The sequence below is a fragment of the Sinocyclocheilus rhinocerous genome, unplaced genomic scaffold (assembly GCF_001515625.1).
Source record: "Sinocyclocheilus rhinocerous isolate Xijiao unplaced genomic scaffold, SAMN03320098_v1.1 scaffold561, whole genome shotgun sequence".
Lineage (NCBI taxonomy): Eukaryota > Metazoa > Chordata > Actinopteri > Cypriniformes > Cyprinidae > Sinocyclocheilus > Sinocyclocheilus rhinocerous.
The window spans coordinates 1,395,906-1,410,693 of record NW_015641041.1 but is presented as its reverse complement, the minus strand read 5'-3'; the positions used below and the strand labels follow the sequence as shown (position 1 = coordinate 1,410,693).

Below are 14,788 nucleotides of genomic sequence, written 5' to 3'. Positions count from 1 at the left end.
CTGTAAATATGCACACGCACTGCTGGTGCGTTTCTGGACCGCTACGTGAATAAGTTGCTGCCTTCTGCCATTTGTAGAATAAATTGCTACCTTTTGCCATATACTGTCGTCGTGGCTGTCTTTCTGCTCTCCTCTCCATTCATCGAATTTATTTTGTTTTTAAATGTTGCGGACCAATTCCCTAGACCTTGAAAGGACCGTAACAGCATACTTACCCTTAAACATTCCTGGGTATGTCAACATGATGCGTGTTTTCTTTTCAGCTTTTCTGAAATAGCAGACATGCTAGAAACCTAACTAAATGCAGAAAAAAAGCTATATATATATATAAAAAAAGTGAACATTTCATTCAATGACCCATTTAATGGGTTGTGTTTCAGTCACTATTTCAAATTTGTTCCGTTGTCTGAAAACAGAAAAAATATCTAAATGAGAACAGTTTTTTGGGAATTCAGTTGTTTTAAAATACAGTACCCAATGTGAGCTCCGAGAGTAGGAGAGAAGCAAACTGATGAACAGGTGATATTAGGCAAATGCAAATGTGACGCAGTGACATTGATTTGCTAATTTAGCGACTTTTCCATTAAAAATAATTGGCAAGAGTGGGTAGAGTGCATACTGTTATTGTTTTGCTCATTAAGCATTTAATTCTTAGCATTTAGCATTCTAATATTTGCTATTTTTAACTAGTACAATCTTATAATTCAGTCATGTATCACAAGACATTAATTGCTGGACTGGAGTGCATGGATTACTTGTGGAGTATTGTTATGTTTTTAGCAGCTGTTTGGACTCTCAGTCTGACGGCACGAGGATCCGGTGTCAATGCATCTGGTTGTTTGTAGATTTTACTCCTCTCAAAATGAAAAAATAAAGTTGAGGGCATGTTATACTGGCCCAGATGTAGTCAAGTGTAAAATGGAACGTGTAAACTCAACTGGATAGCAATCCCATCAATCGTGAAGTGCACTGTAAAGTCTCAAATCCTCAGAACATTTAAAACAATTATGTTAGACCATAGGGAGATTTTAAACGAGATAAATGAAACATGAGTGCTCACTCTATTTCACAGTCAATTCACTCCATATGTTTTTCTTCCTAAAGCTCATTTGAATTTGATCCAGATCACAAGACACTTATGGGGTCTGTTTCCTGATGAGAAAACAATAACCTTAAAACAATGCTGAATGCATTTCAACTGAAATTGAGAGAAATCATGCTCAAAAACAGGACTAAGTCCCTAAATGCAAATGAGCTGTTTTTATGCAAACCTCTCAGGCAAATACTCATAGGAAAATATGGAGTGGGCAACCAGTACCGACAGAACAGCATTCTACAGATAACACATACAGGATGTAGCTTGTCGTGTTTTTTTAAATTTTTTTTAGCGTTTTTAGTTTTTATTACATTTGGATCTGTTTCTATATTAACAATGGTGCATTACAATGGACAAACGATCTTGAAAGATGAAAACACAGATACCTTTAGCGTGAATTTTAGATGATGCCGTTGCTATATCACGTGGATGCTGCAATTAACAAGAGAGAGAAAGTATATTCACCTTATTTTTTGACGTAAAAGCGAGTGCAGTAATTTGTAACCTGAATGTGCGAGGCTTCCGGTGTCATTCGCTTGCAGTTGTTTTAGCTGTAGAAAAACAGTCCGTAATATGTGTTATCATATTATTTGAATGTGTTGTCCTAATCATGAACACATTGGTTTATAGCACAAGTTTAAGGTTTACTGCACTTTGTTATTCTTCTAGCTATTTACCTATAGCAGCTAATGAATCGGAAGTGGGACATTTGCAGAAAATAGCTTACTTCTGTGGTGGATACATAAGCTGACGACTTCCTGTTCAAGAATAGAAACGAATATATCATTTTCTCAAAAAATAAAATGACAACAGAGTATTGACTCTTTATTGGCACTACAATGTAGTTAGTGACAATATTGATCCAGTAAACATGCAAAGGTGAAGGACTAAGGACACTTGGACTTTTTGGTGACAATGGTGACTTTGCAGGCCTGTTGATTTTAAACAATAAAATACAAATCTGACACTTATATAAATAAGTCATATGCAGGCTACACCATCAACCGGTATTAAAAATATCGTTAGGAATTTTTCTGCCTCAAGCAAAAATGAACTGCAGTTTAATTCTGTGCAGTAAAGCAGGCGATTTACAGGAACTGCAACACTTGTTTTCAGTTCACTTGTTAATGTGCTATCCCAGCTAATAAAGTAAGAACACTTAGCTAACATTTCCATTATGTTATGAAGACATTATTTCTGAATGAACACTACTTTTGAATGTTCTAAAAATAAGGAATAACATTTAAAAATGTTGAAATATGAAATCCCAGCATAACCTGTTTGCTAAACTGTAAATCTGTTGAGTTTTATAAACTAATGTTTCAGCAACCTTCATTCAGCTTTAATATTTAGCAGCGTACACTTTTGTATGATTTACTTATGAAAATTATGTATGATCCACTTATGAAATACAGGAAGTACTTAGTGTAACATTATCATTTTCACACTCCTTATCCTGAGATCATTACCAGTTACCCGCATGAACATCTCAAATGATTTTTAGTAACCATTTCCAACTCATATTACTTCATGTGTACAAATTAAATATTATGTAAAAAACATTTTGGAGTGGATAATGAAGGAAAAGAAAGTCAAACCCAGTCAACCAGTTCTCAGTGAACAGACCTTGAAACAAGACAAAGAAAAGGCTCAGATTTCAGTTTAGTTAATATGTTTGATCACTATATAATTCTCATTCTTCCATCTGTGTTCTTTTATAGCTTTAATGACTTTGGAAGCTTGTTTCCACCACGGACTAAAATATTAAAAAGGTAATTGCAACTTTTTTGGTATCTCGCAATTCTGAGTTTATATCTTGCAATACTGGGTTTCTATCTCACAATTCACACTTCTGACTTTTTTCTCGTGATTTAGAGAGAAAAAAAAAAGTCATAATTGTGAGATATAAACTTGCAATTGCAAAAAAACAAAAACAAAACAAAACCCAGAATTGCAACAAAAAGTCACAATTTTTATTCTGTGCAAAAAAAGAAAAGAAAAAAAAAGAATATAGACTCATAATGATGAGAAAACAGTTTCAAGAGATTTAAACTCAAATCTCTGAGAAAATAGGTCAGAACTGCAAGAAACAAAGTCTAAATTGTGAGATGTAAAATCAGAATAGTGAAGAAAAAAATTCAGAATTTTGAAAAGTAGCAATTGTTTTTTTTATTATTCCATGGTAAAAACAAGCTTTCATATGAATAAGTAGATCCAAACCTTTGATTCGTAGAGTAAATAAAAAAATCCAATGAATAATAAGGTGTGATGAATGGCACGTTTCACCTGAAATGCTCCTTAGTATTTGATGCATTTCAGATGGTTCTTGAAAAAATGGTGGGTCATTTTCGCCTCTGAATCACTTTTGGGAGGATGCCTGTAGGAACCGTACTTGTTCGTGGGACTGTGTTTTTGGTGACCAATTCTGAGACCTTTGCAGGTGGCAACTAATAAATCTCCAAGCCCGTCAACGAAGAATTCTGTACATAGTTGGGAATATAAAATGAAAACAGATTCTTGTTTTTATTCTTGTTGATCCAACGCTTGTTATCTCAGCTGGCATGTCCATGGATTGTTCACCATGGATCATGAATCAGCTCCATTCACATTTCTCAGTTTGTCAATTGTCATAAACTATTGTTCTTGGACAATAAATCAAGATAGTTTGTATTGTCTGTACTAGACCCATGCTTTGAATTACCTAAGACCTACACCTGGATATCATTAATCATTTCACGACAATGGATGAATATAATATATGTCAAAACATATTGTTTCACTTTAGGCAGGTCTTTTCGGGATACTTTAATAATAGAGCTCATCTAAAACAAATCGGTGACTTCATCTGATCTGATCTGAGGTCCACTCACCAGTGTGAGCCACCCTTTTGAGGAACGGGTCAAAACCGACCCTCCGCACAGCCTCTGTCCGGCCCAGGAAGTAGTTGACGACTCCATCTGCAAAGAAGCAGCCGTTGAAACCCGGGAGTGGCGCATGGGTACGACTGACACGCGTGATACAGCCGCCTTCCTCGCTGTTGCCTTCCTGGTATTGCAACTGGAAGGCAAACTGATTTCCTCCTACCTGACCACCAACCTGATGGGGGAGAGAGAGAATGAAAGAATAAACTACAAAAAGAAAACAAAGGTCAAAAGCAGCCAAGGTCTTTCACAAACATAAAAATAAGATCTCAATCTTTATCAGATCTTTATTGGACACAATACAGATCTCTATTGGGTTGAACAATATTTCTCATACTTTAGTGAACTATAAACATTTATTGCACATGTGAAACAGTCCATAATTCACAGGTATAATAACTCGCAGTTAATAATAACTCACAGGACCAAAAGTAAAAGTAAAATAAATTTTTAATGGTAAAAAAGATTTAGATTTCAAATAAATGCTGTTATTCTATTCATCAAAGAATCCTGAAAATAAATATACCTCAGTTTCCATGATAATATTAGGCAGCACAACTGTTTCAATATTGATTATGATATAAAAAGCTTCTTGAGCAGCAAATCAGCATATTAGAACGATTTCTGAAGGATTATCACTGCAAAAAAATGCTTTTCTTACTTAGATTTTTTGTCTTGTTTCCATGTCACATGAAACATGTCAAAACTAAGTGAGTTTTTGCCTGAAACAAGCAAAATAATCTGCCAATGGGGTAAGCAAAATAATCTTGTTTTCTGTTTGAAATAAGATTATTTTGCTTACCCCACTGGCAGATTATTTTGCTTGTTCTAAGCAAAAACTCACTTAATTTTGACTTGTTTTTTTCTGAAAACAAGACAATAATTTGTACTTGTCTAGAAAATCCTTCTTGATTTAAGAATTTTTAGATATTGTGGCTGAAAACAAGACAAAAAAACTAAGTAAGAAAAGCATTTTTTTGCAGTGATGTGACACTAAAGACTGTCATACTGAGACTAAAGAAAATCAGCTTTGCATCACAGGAACATATGACATTTTAATGTATATGAAAATAGATTCTTTTAAATTGTAATAATATGACTGTTTTACTGTATTTTGATCAAATAAATGCAGCCTTGGTGAGCAGACAGCCTTAAAGAATTTTTTTTTTGACATAATTACCACATCTAGTTCAGGAACGGCTTCCATAATGTTCACAAAGCTCTCAATGCGCGTCTCATTGAGGAACACAAAGTCATCATCCACCCACAGGAAGTACTTAGTGGTGACCTGCGACACTGCCAGATTTCTGCCTGCAAACCAGCCCTGAAAAGCCAAACAATGAAAGCAGGTAACCTTAACATGTCAAGAAAATTACATTAACATTCAATCTGAAAAACCTGACGTTTGTACCTGTGCCGGGGGCATTATGTAGTGCTCTATATTGTCACCGACCACCTTCTCTGGGTTCAGACTGTCATCAGCAACAATGATCTTTATTTTTGGGTAGTTCAGACGGATACTGTTGATGAGGACATTTAGTTCTTTGTATCGCAGAAATGCTTTAATTAGCACAGTCACCTGAGTGTTCACATCTACAGAGAGAGTGGGAGACAATTATGTGCCCATAACAGATTGTGTTCACATGATACATATACTGTGATTACACTGTAATATTAATAAAAAAGACAAAAGTGCATAACAAAATCACTAAAACTAAAACTAAAATGAAAACTGAATATAAAAAAATAAATGCTATTAAAAATATTAATAAAAACTATAATAGTACATAAATGATACTAAAATAACATGTTTAGAAGCATACACTGCACTCTAAAAACAGTGTGTAAAAAATGTTAGTAAAAAGTGCTATGGTCCAAACTTGGTGATTGGTTAACAAAAGTTTCTTTACTATATATGGTGAAAAACTGTAAAAAATCTAATGGGATGTTTCATGTAATTTTAAAAAACAGTTTTTGGAAGTGAAAAAGAACAAGTGTCACCCAGAATTCCCTCTATGACACTTCGCATTTAATGGTTAAACAATTGTTTCTTCTTAATTTTTGTTATCAATTATGTACATTTAGGTTTTCTGTTACAACTTATGTTGCTAAATTAATGTTTTTGCATAATATTCATGTCATGTTTGTTACAGTGTTTTGTATTAGTGTGCATGAACTTTGACTCGTTATATGGCTCTCTCAATATGACCTGTGTTTTGGCGTATATTAACTTTATATCATTTAATAAAATGTACTGTATTTTACTGTAAGACCTAAAAATGTGGCTGCCATATTTTTTAAGGTACAGTTCAACCACAGCTGCTGGTTTCTTACCATACATTTCACAGATTTATTGTTATTGTTATAAGTAGTAGTAGTATTTTTATTTATTTATTTTATTTTATTTTTACAATGTAAAATATTTTTTATTTTTTTACAGTGTAAGTATGAGTATTTGAGCTCACCTTTTCCCGGGTCATACAGAACAGGAATTGACAAACGTCTGATCTCAATCGGGAATATGACCTCATGGTTCTCAAAAGAGAAGTACGCTAAGGACATAAATGCACGTGTAAAGTCAGTACATTCCGATTAATGTTTAACTTAAAATGTATATGATTTAGGATACTTTTAACTTAATAATTGTATCATAAAAGTTGTCCATGTGTGACTCATTATATTCCAAGGGCTTGTCCAGTTACCAACATTTGCGGTCTTGGCCATTTGAGAGCATGTGCACGCAACTGGAAGTAAAACACCAAAGTGCAGCGCCCTTAATGCACAGTAAATCCACACTATCTTGAATACTGCTCTGGAGCGGTATTTGAGGCTAAGCGTATCCAATCGTGCATCACGTTCTGGAAATAAATCGTGAGACTTTTGCAGAGATCTCGCAAGGGGTTGCAGAAATGAATAATAATTAGATATTTCATATAATTTGGTAGTAAAACAAAGTGTTGCACATTTTAGGATGAGTATGTTTATTTTGTACAACATTTGCAACGGCTTTTTTATCACTTAATTAGAAGCACCACAATTACTAAATTGAACAGACATTTAGAATGCAAAGTACTAAAAAACTAAATAAAGTTCTGTAAACGCTTGCATTTTTACAACACTATAAGTGTGTCCCATCGGGTAATGAAAAGTTCTACACACACTTGTGGTCTTCATGCCCACTTGAGAGCTTGGGTCAAATACAGGAAATACGTCATGTATGTAGACAAGTGGTCAAGTGCAAAGACTGCAAGTGTGGGTATTTGGACAAGCCCCAAGTAATTTTGAAGAATGTCTGTGTTTTTTTTTTCTTCTGTTAGTCAGGTCCAATGTTATTTGGAACCTAAAATTCTTCAAAAAAATCGGTGTTCTGCAGAAGAAGTCTAAACCGGTTTAGAATGACATGAGAATAAACGATGATAAAAATTTAGATGAACTATTCCTTTAGGTCACAGGTTACGTACCGAGGTCTTCGGTCTTGATGTGGTAGATGGTGCTGGTGTAGGTCAGTCTGCTCAGCAGGTCGTTGAGCTGTTGGAGGCTGCTGGATGAGATGCTCAGATGTTTCTCATTCTGGCCGTCCACCTGCTCTCCTTCCTGGACATTCATCACTGAAAGCACTCCTTTCTGCACCCTTAGAGAAACCTGGAGAGGTTTCATATCATTTGAGCTCATTTTATACACTTCACACTTGATGACTCCTTTTAAAAAAAACACCCATATTGAAGGCAGGGTAGGTGATTTGGTTCAAAAACATGCTGGTTGAAAGTCTCTTCACGTCCCAATAGCAATCAATAAGTTAAGTGGTCTAAATGTATTTAATTGTTTTTATATCGTCTGTGGAAGTAGGGCGTAGGACCATAAAATGTTCGTCCAATCATATCCATTGGTCTGAGGGCTACGACAGGCTGTCCTACCTGCCTGTCAACATATGTATTTGCATACCTCCATGCACCCTGTTCGCACAGACATGATACGTCATCAGCGCGTTCCATTGCCCCAAGTGAGAATTTGCAGGGAGAGAGAGTGATTTGCTGGGAGGGTGGGTTTTCTTATGCTTTCAAAACTAGCTTGCTATTGCTAGCCTCTACGAAATCACCTACCCTACCTTTAACAGCTTTGGATCAAAAGCTCACAAAGCATCAATTAAAAGAAGGAAAAACCCCAATACAGAGACCGTCTGAAACCAAACCAATGATTGCGATCAACATAAAACCCACCACCTTTATTTAGTGAGAACAGCATATTCAGCAGGACAAACCTTGTAAAACGCTTTCTTTTGTGTTTGCAGAGCTAGACCTTTAATAATGACACATTTCTTTAATTAATGAAACACAAAGATTAATAAAACAACGGACAGTCTTATATTGTAGGGGATCAAAGGAATTGATGAACAGAACATTCAAAAGAGTCAATCTTTTTTAACATCATAAATGTTGTTACTTTCACTTTTAATTAATCAATTTCAAACATCCTTAACGAATTAAACAATTACTTTCCCTAAACTATTTAATGGCAGCAAATCAGCATATTAGAATGCTTTCTGAAGGATCATGTGAATAAGAATAAGAATAAGATTGCATTCAAAAACATTTTTAAAATCTGAGCGGTAGTGTATGTCTCTCTGTAATCTTCTGGAGATGCATTTAAGAAACCTGAGATCATTAGCAAACAAATAAAGGATAGACAGAAATCAGACTCACCAGGAATGAGTGTTTTATTCATGGGAGTCACTCTGAATCCTCTCATCGGATACTGGAGTGGGGTGTTGGCCGGGACGAGAAGAAGAACATCATTTTCTTTACCTGATCTGAAAGACACATGCCATTATTTTTAAGCAGTTCATTCAGACTCAGAGGAATGACTGTGTTTGTGCCACAATGAAGAGATCTGAGGAATTGTGAGTAACCTGATCTGGTGTTGTCTGAACTCTTCTACCCGGCGTTTCTGCAGGTCATCCAGCTTATCTTTTGACACAAACTGGTTTGCTGGCATAGTGTTTTGGCAGGTACAGGGTGTTGGATTCTCATTTGGAAAAGGCCCGATACTGAGATGTGTAACAAGCAACAGATGAAAATCAGAAACAAGGAAGTCACTGCTTCAGGGTTGCTCATAAAAATGAAACAAATCTACTTACTTTGGTTTGGGAAAGTCTGGGATTTCTGGGTCATGGTAGCAATTTGAGAATCTTGAGAAAGTTGTGTGAGTGGGGGGAAAAAAATAATTTGAGTACAGTTTGTATGGACTTATTGTCTGTAACCAAATAAAACTTAAGCAGGAGTGAATCGTATCAAATATCTTCCCACACCAGAATTAAATCACTTTTGTGGTATGTTAAAGACGTTAAGCGTTACCTAACTGTAACATTTTTATTTGTAGCCTTTACACTCTGAAACTCCTGGGTTAAAACTACCTAATTTGGGTTGTTTTTAGCCCACAGGCTGGGTAAATATGATACAGAATGTATGTTGGGCTAACCCAAAGACTTTAGATATACAAAGATGGTACACAAATATGACTAAGAATGGGCAGGGTTGCTCATAAAAATGAAACGAATCTACTTACTTTGGTTTGGGAAAGTCTGGGATCTCTGGGTCACGGTAGCAATTTGAGAATCTTGAGAAAGTTGTGTGAGTGGGGGGAAAAAAATAATTTGAGTACAGTTTGTATGGACTTATTGTCTGTAACCAAATAAAACTTAAGCAGGAGTGAATCGTATCAAATATCTTCCCACACCAGAATTAAATCACTTTTGTGGTATGTTAAAGACATTAAGCGTTACCTGTAAGAGTTAACTGTAACATTTTTATTTGTAGTCTTTACACTCTGAAACTCCTGGGTTAAAACTGCCTAATTTGGGTTGTTTTTAGCCCACAGGCTGGGTAAATATGATACAGAATGTATGTTGGGCTAACCCAAAGACTTTAGATATACAAAGATGGTACACAAATATGACTAAGAATGGGAGAAAGTGCAATGCGCAATACGGCGGAATAAGTCCTGCCTTCTAAATAAGGAGCAGTTCAGTTTTTTGGTTTCACTCAAAGTCTGTTTAGTACCTTTGTAATACACTGATAACCACCAAAATCAGGTAGTGATGACAAAGACACATGATGAACCAAAGCTCATCACAATCAGCTCTTCCACAAGCTGAGAAAAAAAATACTAATATAAATATATATATTGAAGATGCACAATGTCATTCACACAAATACCAAACATCATCATGGTAACAAACATGATACTGAAATAATGCAATAAACATTAATTTAACAACATTAGATGTAACATACAACCGTAATTAACATAACTGGTAAGAAAAAACTAAGAAGAAACATAGTTATTTCAACAAAAAAATATCAAATGTGAAATGTAACACAGGGAATTCTGGGAAAGTCAATTTATGATTTTTCCCTGTAAACTATACATTCTTTTTCACTTCCAAAAACTGCATTTTACCATAAACTTACATTAAATGTCCATTACAGTTTTTCAGTCTTTTACCATTAAAATCACAGTCATTAGCATTCAGTCATGTGGAAAAAAAAGCAGGCAAAGCAGGGGTTTTCAAATTTTAGAGGAAAAAAAGATTTTAAAAGCATTTTAACAGTAAAAGCCAAATATGCATATAATTTAAAATATACATATATATATATTGTGGCGAGCGTCCCGAGGGCAGATCAGCGTCGCCCTGGAAACGCCGCTCCGGCACTAATCACCGACTGCGAACACCTGAGCATAATGGCCAGCACACCTGGAGCTCGTTGGCAACGGCTTTAAAACTGGGAGGGAAAACACACTAAGGCGAGTAACATGCTCCCTGGAAGAGAGACTAATGAGTGTTTTCTCTCCCGCTGTACAGAGACTGACTGAGCTCCTGGCCGTTTGCCACACTTCACGGAAGATCACCGACACTATTTCCACTTGGACCGAGAGCACTTTCACCGAGCACCGTATTATCACTTCTCTGTTTAAATAAATCACCATCCGGGGATTTGTGCTGTTAAAAATCCATCTTCTGTGTCTGTGTCCTGATTCACCCCGCTACAATATATATATATATATATATATATACACAGTATATATTTAAATAATATAAATGGGCCGCATTAATGCACAGGCTTACCTGGGCTTAAGCCCACACTCTTAGAAGAAAAGGTATAGAACCCCAATGAACCTTTTTTTCTAAGAGTGCAGGGCCCCCGGTGATGCCGGAAAATATTGTAACCGCATTTTATGAGTTGACTGTTCCCTTGAAATGACGCTTTATAGGTTTGCTTTGAGTGCACTTGCGGGCTATAGGGTCATTACCAAGCGTCAATATGTGAGGAGTTGGGAGTGAGAATGTGTTGGTTATATCTTTCACTTTTGTTAGAGTAAATACAGCTGAATAAAACAAAAACTGTCCGCCTTCATTTCATCATAAATTTCTAAATGTTCATTTTTTTAACCATCATTTCGCCTCTGTCTCTTGAGCCTTTTGCTGACAGAAAATGGTTTTCAGAAAAGACTTTACTGGTTTCAGGCTTCATTCTGACCGCTTTTGGATCGCAGACGCAGACAAAACTTAAACTATTTCTATACCAGGAAGAACTCTTCTCACTCTAAAGGAAAATACATTTTTTGCTGTCTAACAACTTCCTTGTATGTGCAATACGTTTTATTGTGCTTTAGCTTTTCATCATGCACTGTTGTTTTAGCTTGTCCCTATAATGAATATAATGTCCCTGGAATGAATATGAAATGTATTAAATAGTATGAAAAACATTTAATTATTGACACTGACTCTCTAGTATTCTGATAATGACGAGGAAAAGGAGTACACTGTTTAAGAGTCCATATACACAACATATTTCTATGTTATATTAAGCATAAAATTTTTTCAAATCCTTTATTTAAAAATGTGCTTCATGTGGTAACATCATTATTGGATATTATTATAAGTTAGATTATTATATATTATATATTATTATAAGTCATTATAATATTATTATAAGTCAGAAATATGATTTTATTTGACTGTCAATCGAAATAAATATTTGACTGAATCTAATCGAAAAAAAAAAAATTGTCACGACAATAAAAAAAACAATTTTAACGTTCACTGATGTACGAGGCACTTACCTCATTGTCTGTAGTGAAGTTTTACTCCAAAAATCCCCGTCAATATAAAATAACGCGAAAAGAAAGCCCATTAAAAGAATGGCGATGAATACAGTTATGCGGGATCTGTACATGATTAAATCTGTCGCGATTAAAAACAATGTAATATATTGATTTATAGGCGGTCTATATCCACATCAAAATTAAGCTTTGAAACTCAAAATACGCTAATAAGCGTCAAAATAAAGCCATTAAAGATACCGTGGATGTTACCTGTTGAAGAGGAACAGGTGAATGAAGGGAGTGACAGATTCTAGAGGACGGATATGTGGCTGTTTGGAGGTACCATTTCTGTAATTTTGGGGCGTCTTGCTAAATTGACAAGCAGTTTGCTTCGTGCATCCACTTTAACAGCATAAAGAGAGCCAATTTATCATTACCGAACAGTGTATGCATTTTAATCACCTACATTATATATGATTTCTCCTACATATATACACTTCACCTACATATATACTATGATTTCTCCGTCCACGTCTCTGAGCGACGTTTTATAATAGCGCATTTAATTTATCTGCTCAGGTAATGTTAATTGGCAGGGGCGATTCTAGGATTTTAATTTTAGGGGGGCTCAGCCCTCAGTGAGGGTATAATAATAATAATAGCCCAATAATAATAATAATAATAAAATATATATAAATAAAATAAAAAATGTGTGATTAGGGGTCGTATACTAAACTTATTGCAGTATTTCACTGTATTACATATAGGTATAACATATAACTGAATAAGCCAAATTCAAGTATTCATGATCTCACACACACAACCTGTTTACTGTACAAACACAAAATTTTACTCTTTGCATTTCTAGTACAACCCTCTTTACTTAAGTATGCAAACCTCTTTGCCACATGCGCTGGAATATGTATTATATTGAAAGTTACATTTTCAAAAGAAAATGGCAACATGATCGTTTTATAAAGTATGCGTTCATATGTGCTACATTTTCGCGTGAGGAAACAGCTGTGGTGTGGTGTGATGAGGGGTGAACGCAGGGAAAACTTTACAGTAGATGGGGAACCGATTATTGCTCCCCCATGATATTTTGTAAACTGTATTTATGTCGAAGAACTGCACAGATGCAGATATTATAACAATCTATCGATAAACACTTCATCCTCTGTTTCTGGCTCTGCACCGCTGTGGTCTGCGGATTGAAAAAGAACGCACTGAAAGAGGGGGAGGAGCCGATCGAAGTCTGCCGCCGTTTTCATATGAAATTTAAAGGGGACGGAAGCGATCACGAATTCGTGTACAGTTTATGGAGCTAATCATAAAATGGCCTAGCGACGCGGCGGTTAATGGTATGACCCATTTCAGGGGGTGACCAATTACGTTTCAAAATCAGTCACAAAATCAGTTCCATCCTTTGCGGGGGTCAAGCCTTCTTAAAGGGCATCCATACATTACATTTTATTATATTTAAATTAATTGTCCAGGACCACAAACATAAAAACAGAACATGAAAGATAGGCTAAAAGCAGTGTTTCTCAACCCTTGTCCTGAGCGCCCCCCCAACACTGCACATTTTGTATGTCTCCCTTATCTGACACCCATTTCAGGTCCTGGAGTTTCTTTTAATGAGCTAATAAGTTGAATCAGGTGTGTTTGATTAGGGAGACACACAAAATGTGCAGTGCTGGGGGGCGCCCAGGACCAGGGTTGAGAAACACTGGGCTAAAGAAATATTTTGTCAATTGAGTTAAAATGTTGTCCAAATAAGAACATGATGATATTGGAGAATATTATAAGAAAGTCATTCTGAGAGGTGAGTAAAGCTAGATTTCGAAAATGTATGAAAAAAAAAAAAAAAAAACGAATTCACTGTGTCTCTGGCTCAAAAAGCTTCAGGAAAATGGCCACTTCCAGCCTTGACACACGAGTTCCCTTTCAGTCGGTCACTCTTGACGTCACGTCAGTGACCGACGAATTGGGATCTCGCTTAGAGAGACCAATCCACTTCGAGTGTAAACTAAACAAGCCAATGCACATTGGCATGCAATAATTGCATCCAGCTGCCGCTGATCATAGCGTGAGAATAAAAAGGCAGCCGGTGCAACGCATACCAGCTTTTTGGTTTGGAGCCGAGCGACAACATCGTTCTGCTGCTACCAAACTGCTTCGTCTGTGACGAGTCTAGCGTGCTCTAGGGAGCTTCTTGTGCTGGTGGATGGCGCTTCAGCAGTGGTCGTTCCTGTGTCGAGTGGGTTGCGCACTTCAGGCTGCACTACCCCCTGTCGTGCTGCAAGCGGCCATTTCCCCCATTTTGTTTTTTGTGCATCTCAGCACCTAAAAGAGCATTTCCCTGAAAGAGCCTATTTCTCTAAAAGAGCTTACACGGGTGCGTCTTTGTAAAGATGACGGATCGTCTTTTTAAAGATGCCGTTTCACCAGTGCGTTTCTGGATGCGGTCGTTACCTAGCGCCGGGTGATGGTAGACACGATCGCTGCCTCACGTGTCTGGGCATTAAACATGCTGAGGTGGCGTTCGCGGATGAGTCATGTTCCCTTTGCGGGAAGATGATCATCTCAGAGCTGCGGGCCAGGCTCCGTTTCCTCCAGGGGGGCGGAGCTCCGTTGCCTCTGCCGCGATCTAGTGTTCGTCCTGGCG

General features: G+C 36.5%; 1 protein-coding gene across 2 annotated transcripts; it reads right to left on the bottom strand.

Moving 5' to 3' along the window:
* Positions 1-1,479: 1,479 nt before the first annotated feature.
* On the bottom strand, positions 1,480-12,416 carry LOC107754353 (beta-1,4 N-acetylgalactosaminyltransferase 2). 2 transcript variants are annotated; one of them, XM_016570771.1, is made up of 12 exons: positions 12,139-12,416; positions 9,580-9,630; positions 8,924-9,061; positions 8,718-8,824; positions 8,276-8,313; positions 7,479-7,659; positions 6,483-6,569; positions 5,429-5,610; positions 5,198-5,341; positions 3,967-4,192; positions 3,383-3,576; positions 1,480-1,528 (listed from the first exon to the last, which is right to left on the bottom strand). In XM_016570771.1, the coding sequence occupies exons 1-11, from the start codon at positions 12,249-12,251 to the stop codon at positions 3,395-3,397; spliced, it is 1,449 nt and encodes a 482-aa protein (XP_016426257.1). In that variant the 5' UTR covers positions 12,252-12,416; the 3' UTR covers positions 1,480-1,528; positions 3,383-3,394. The 2 variants fall into 2 exon arrangements, with proteins under 2 accessions (XP_016426257.1, XP_016426255.1); XM_016570769.1 differs by lacking the exon at positions 1,480-1,528 and having other exon boundaries at positions 3,333-3,576.
* Between the last annotated feature and the right edge of the window lie 2,372 nt (positions 12,417-14,788).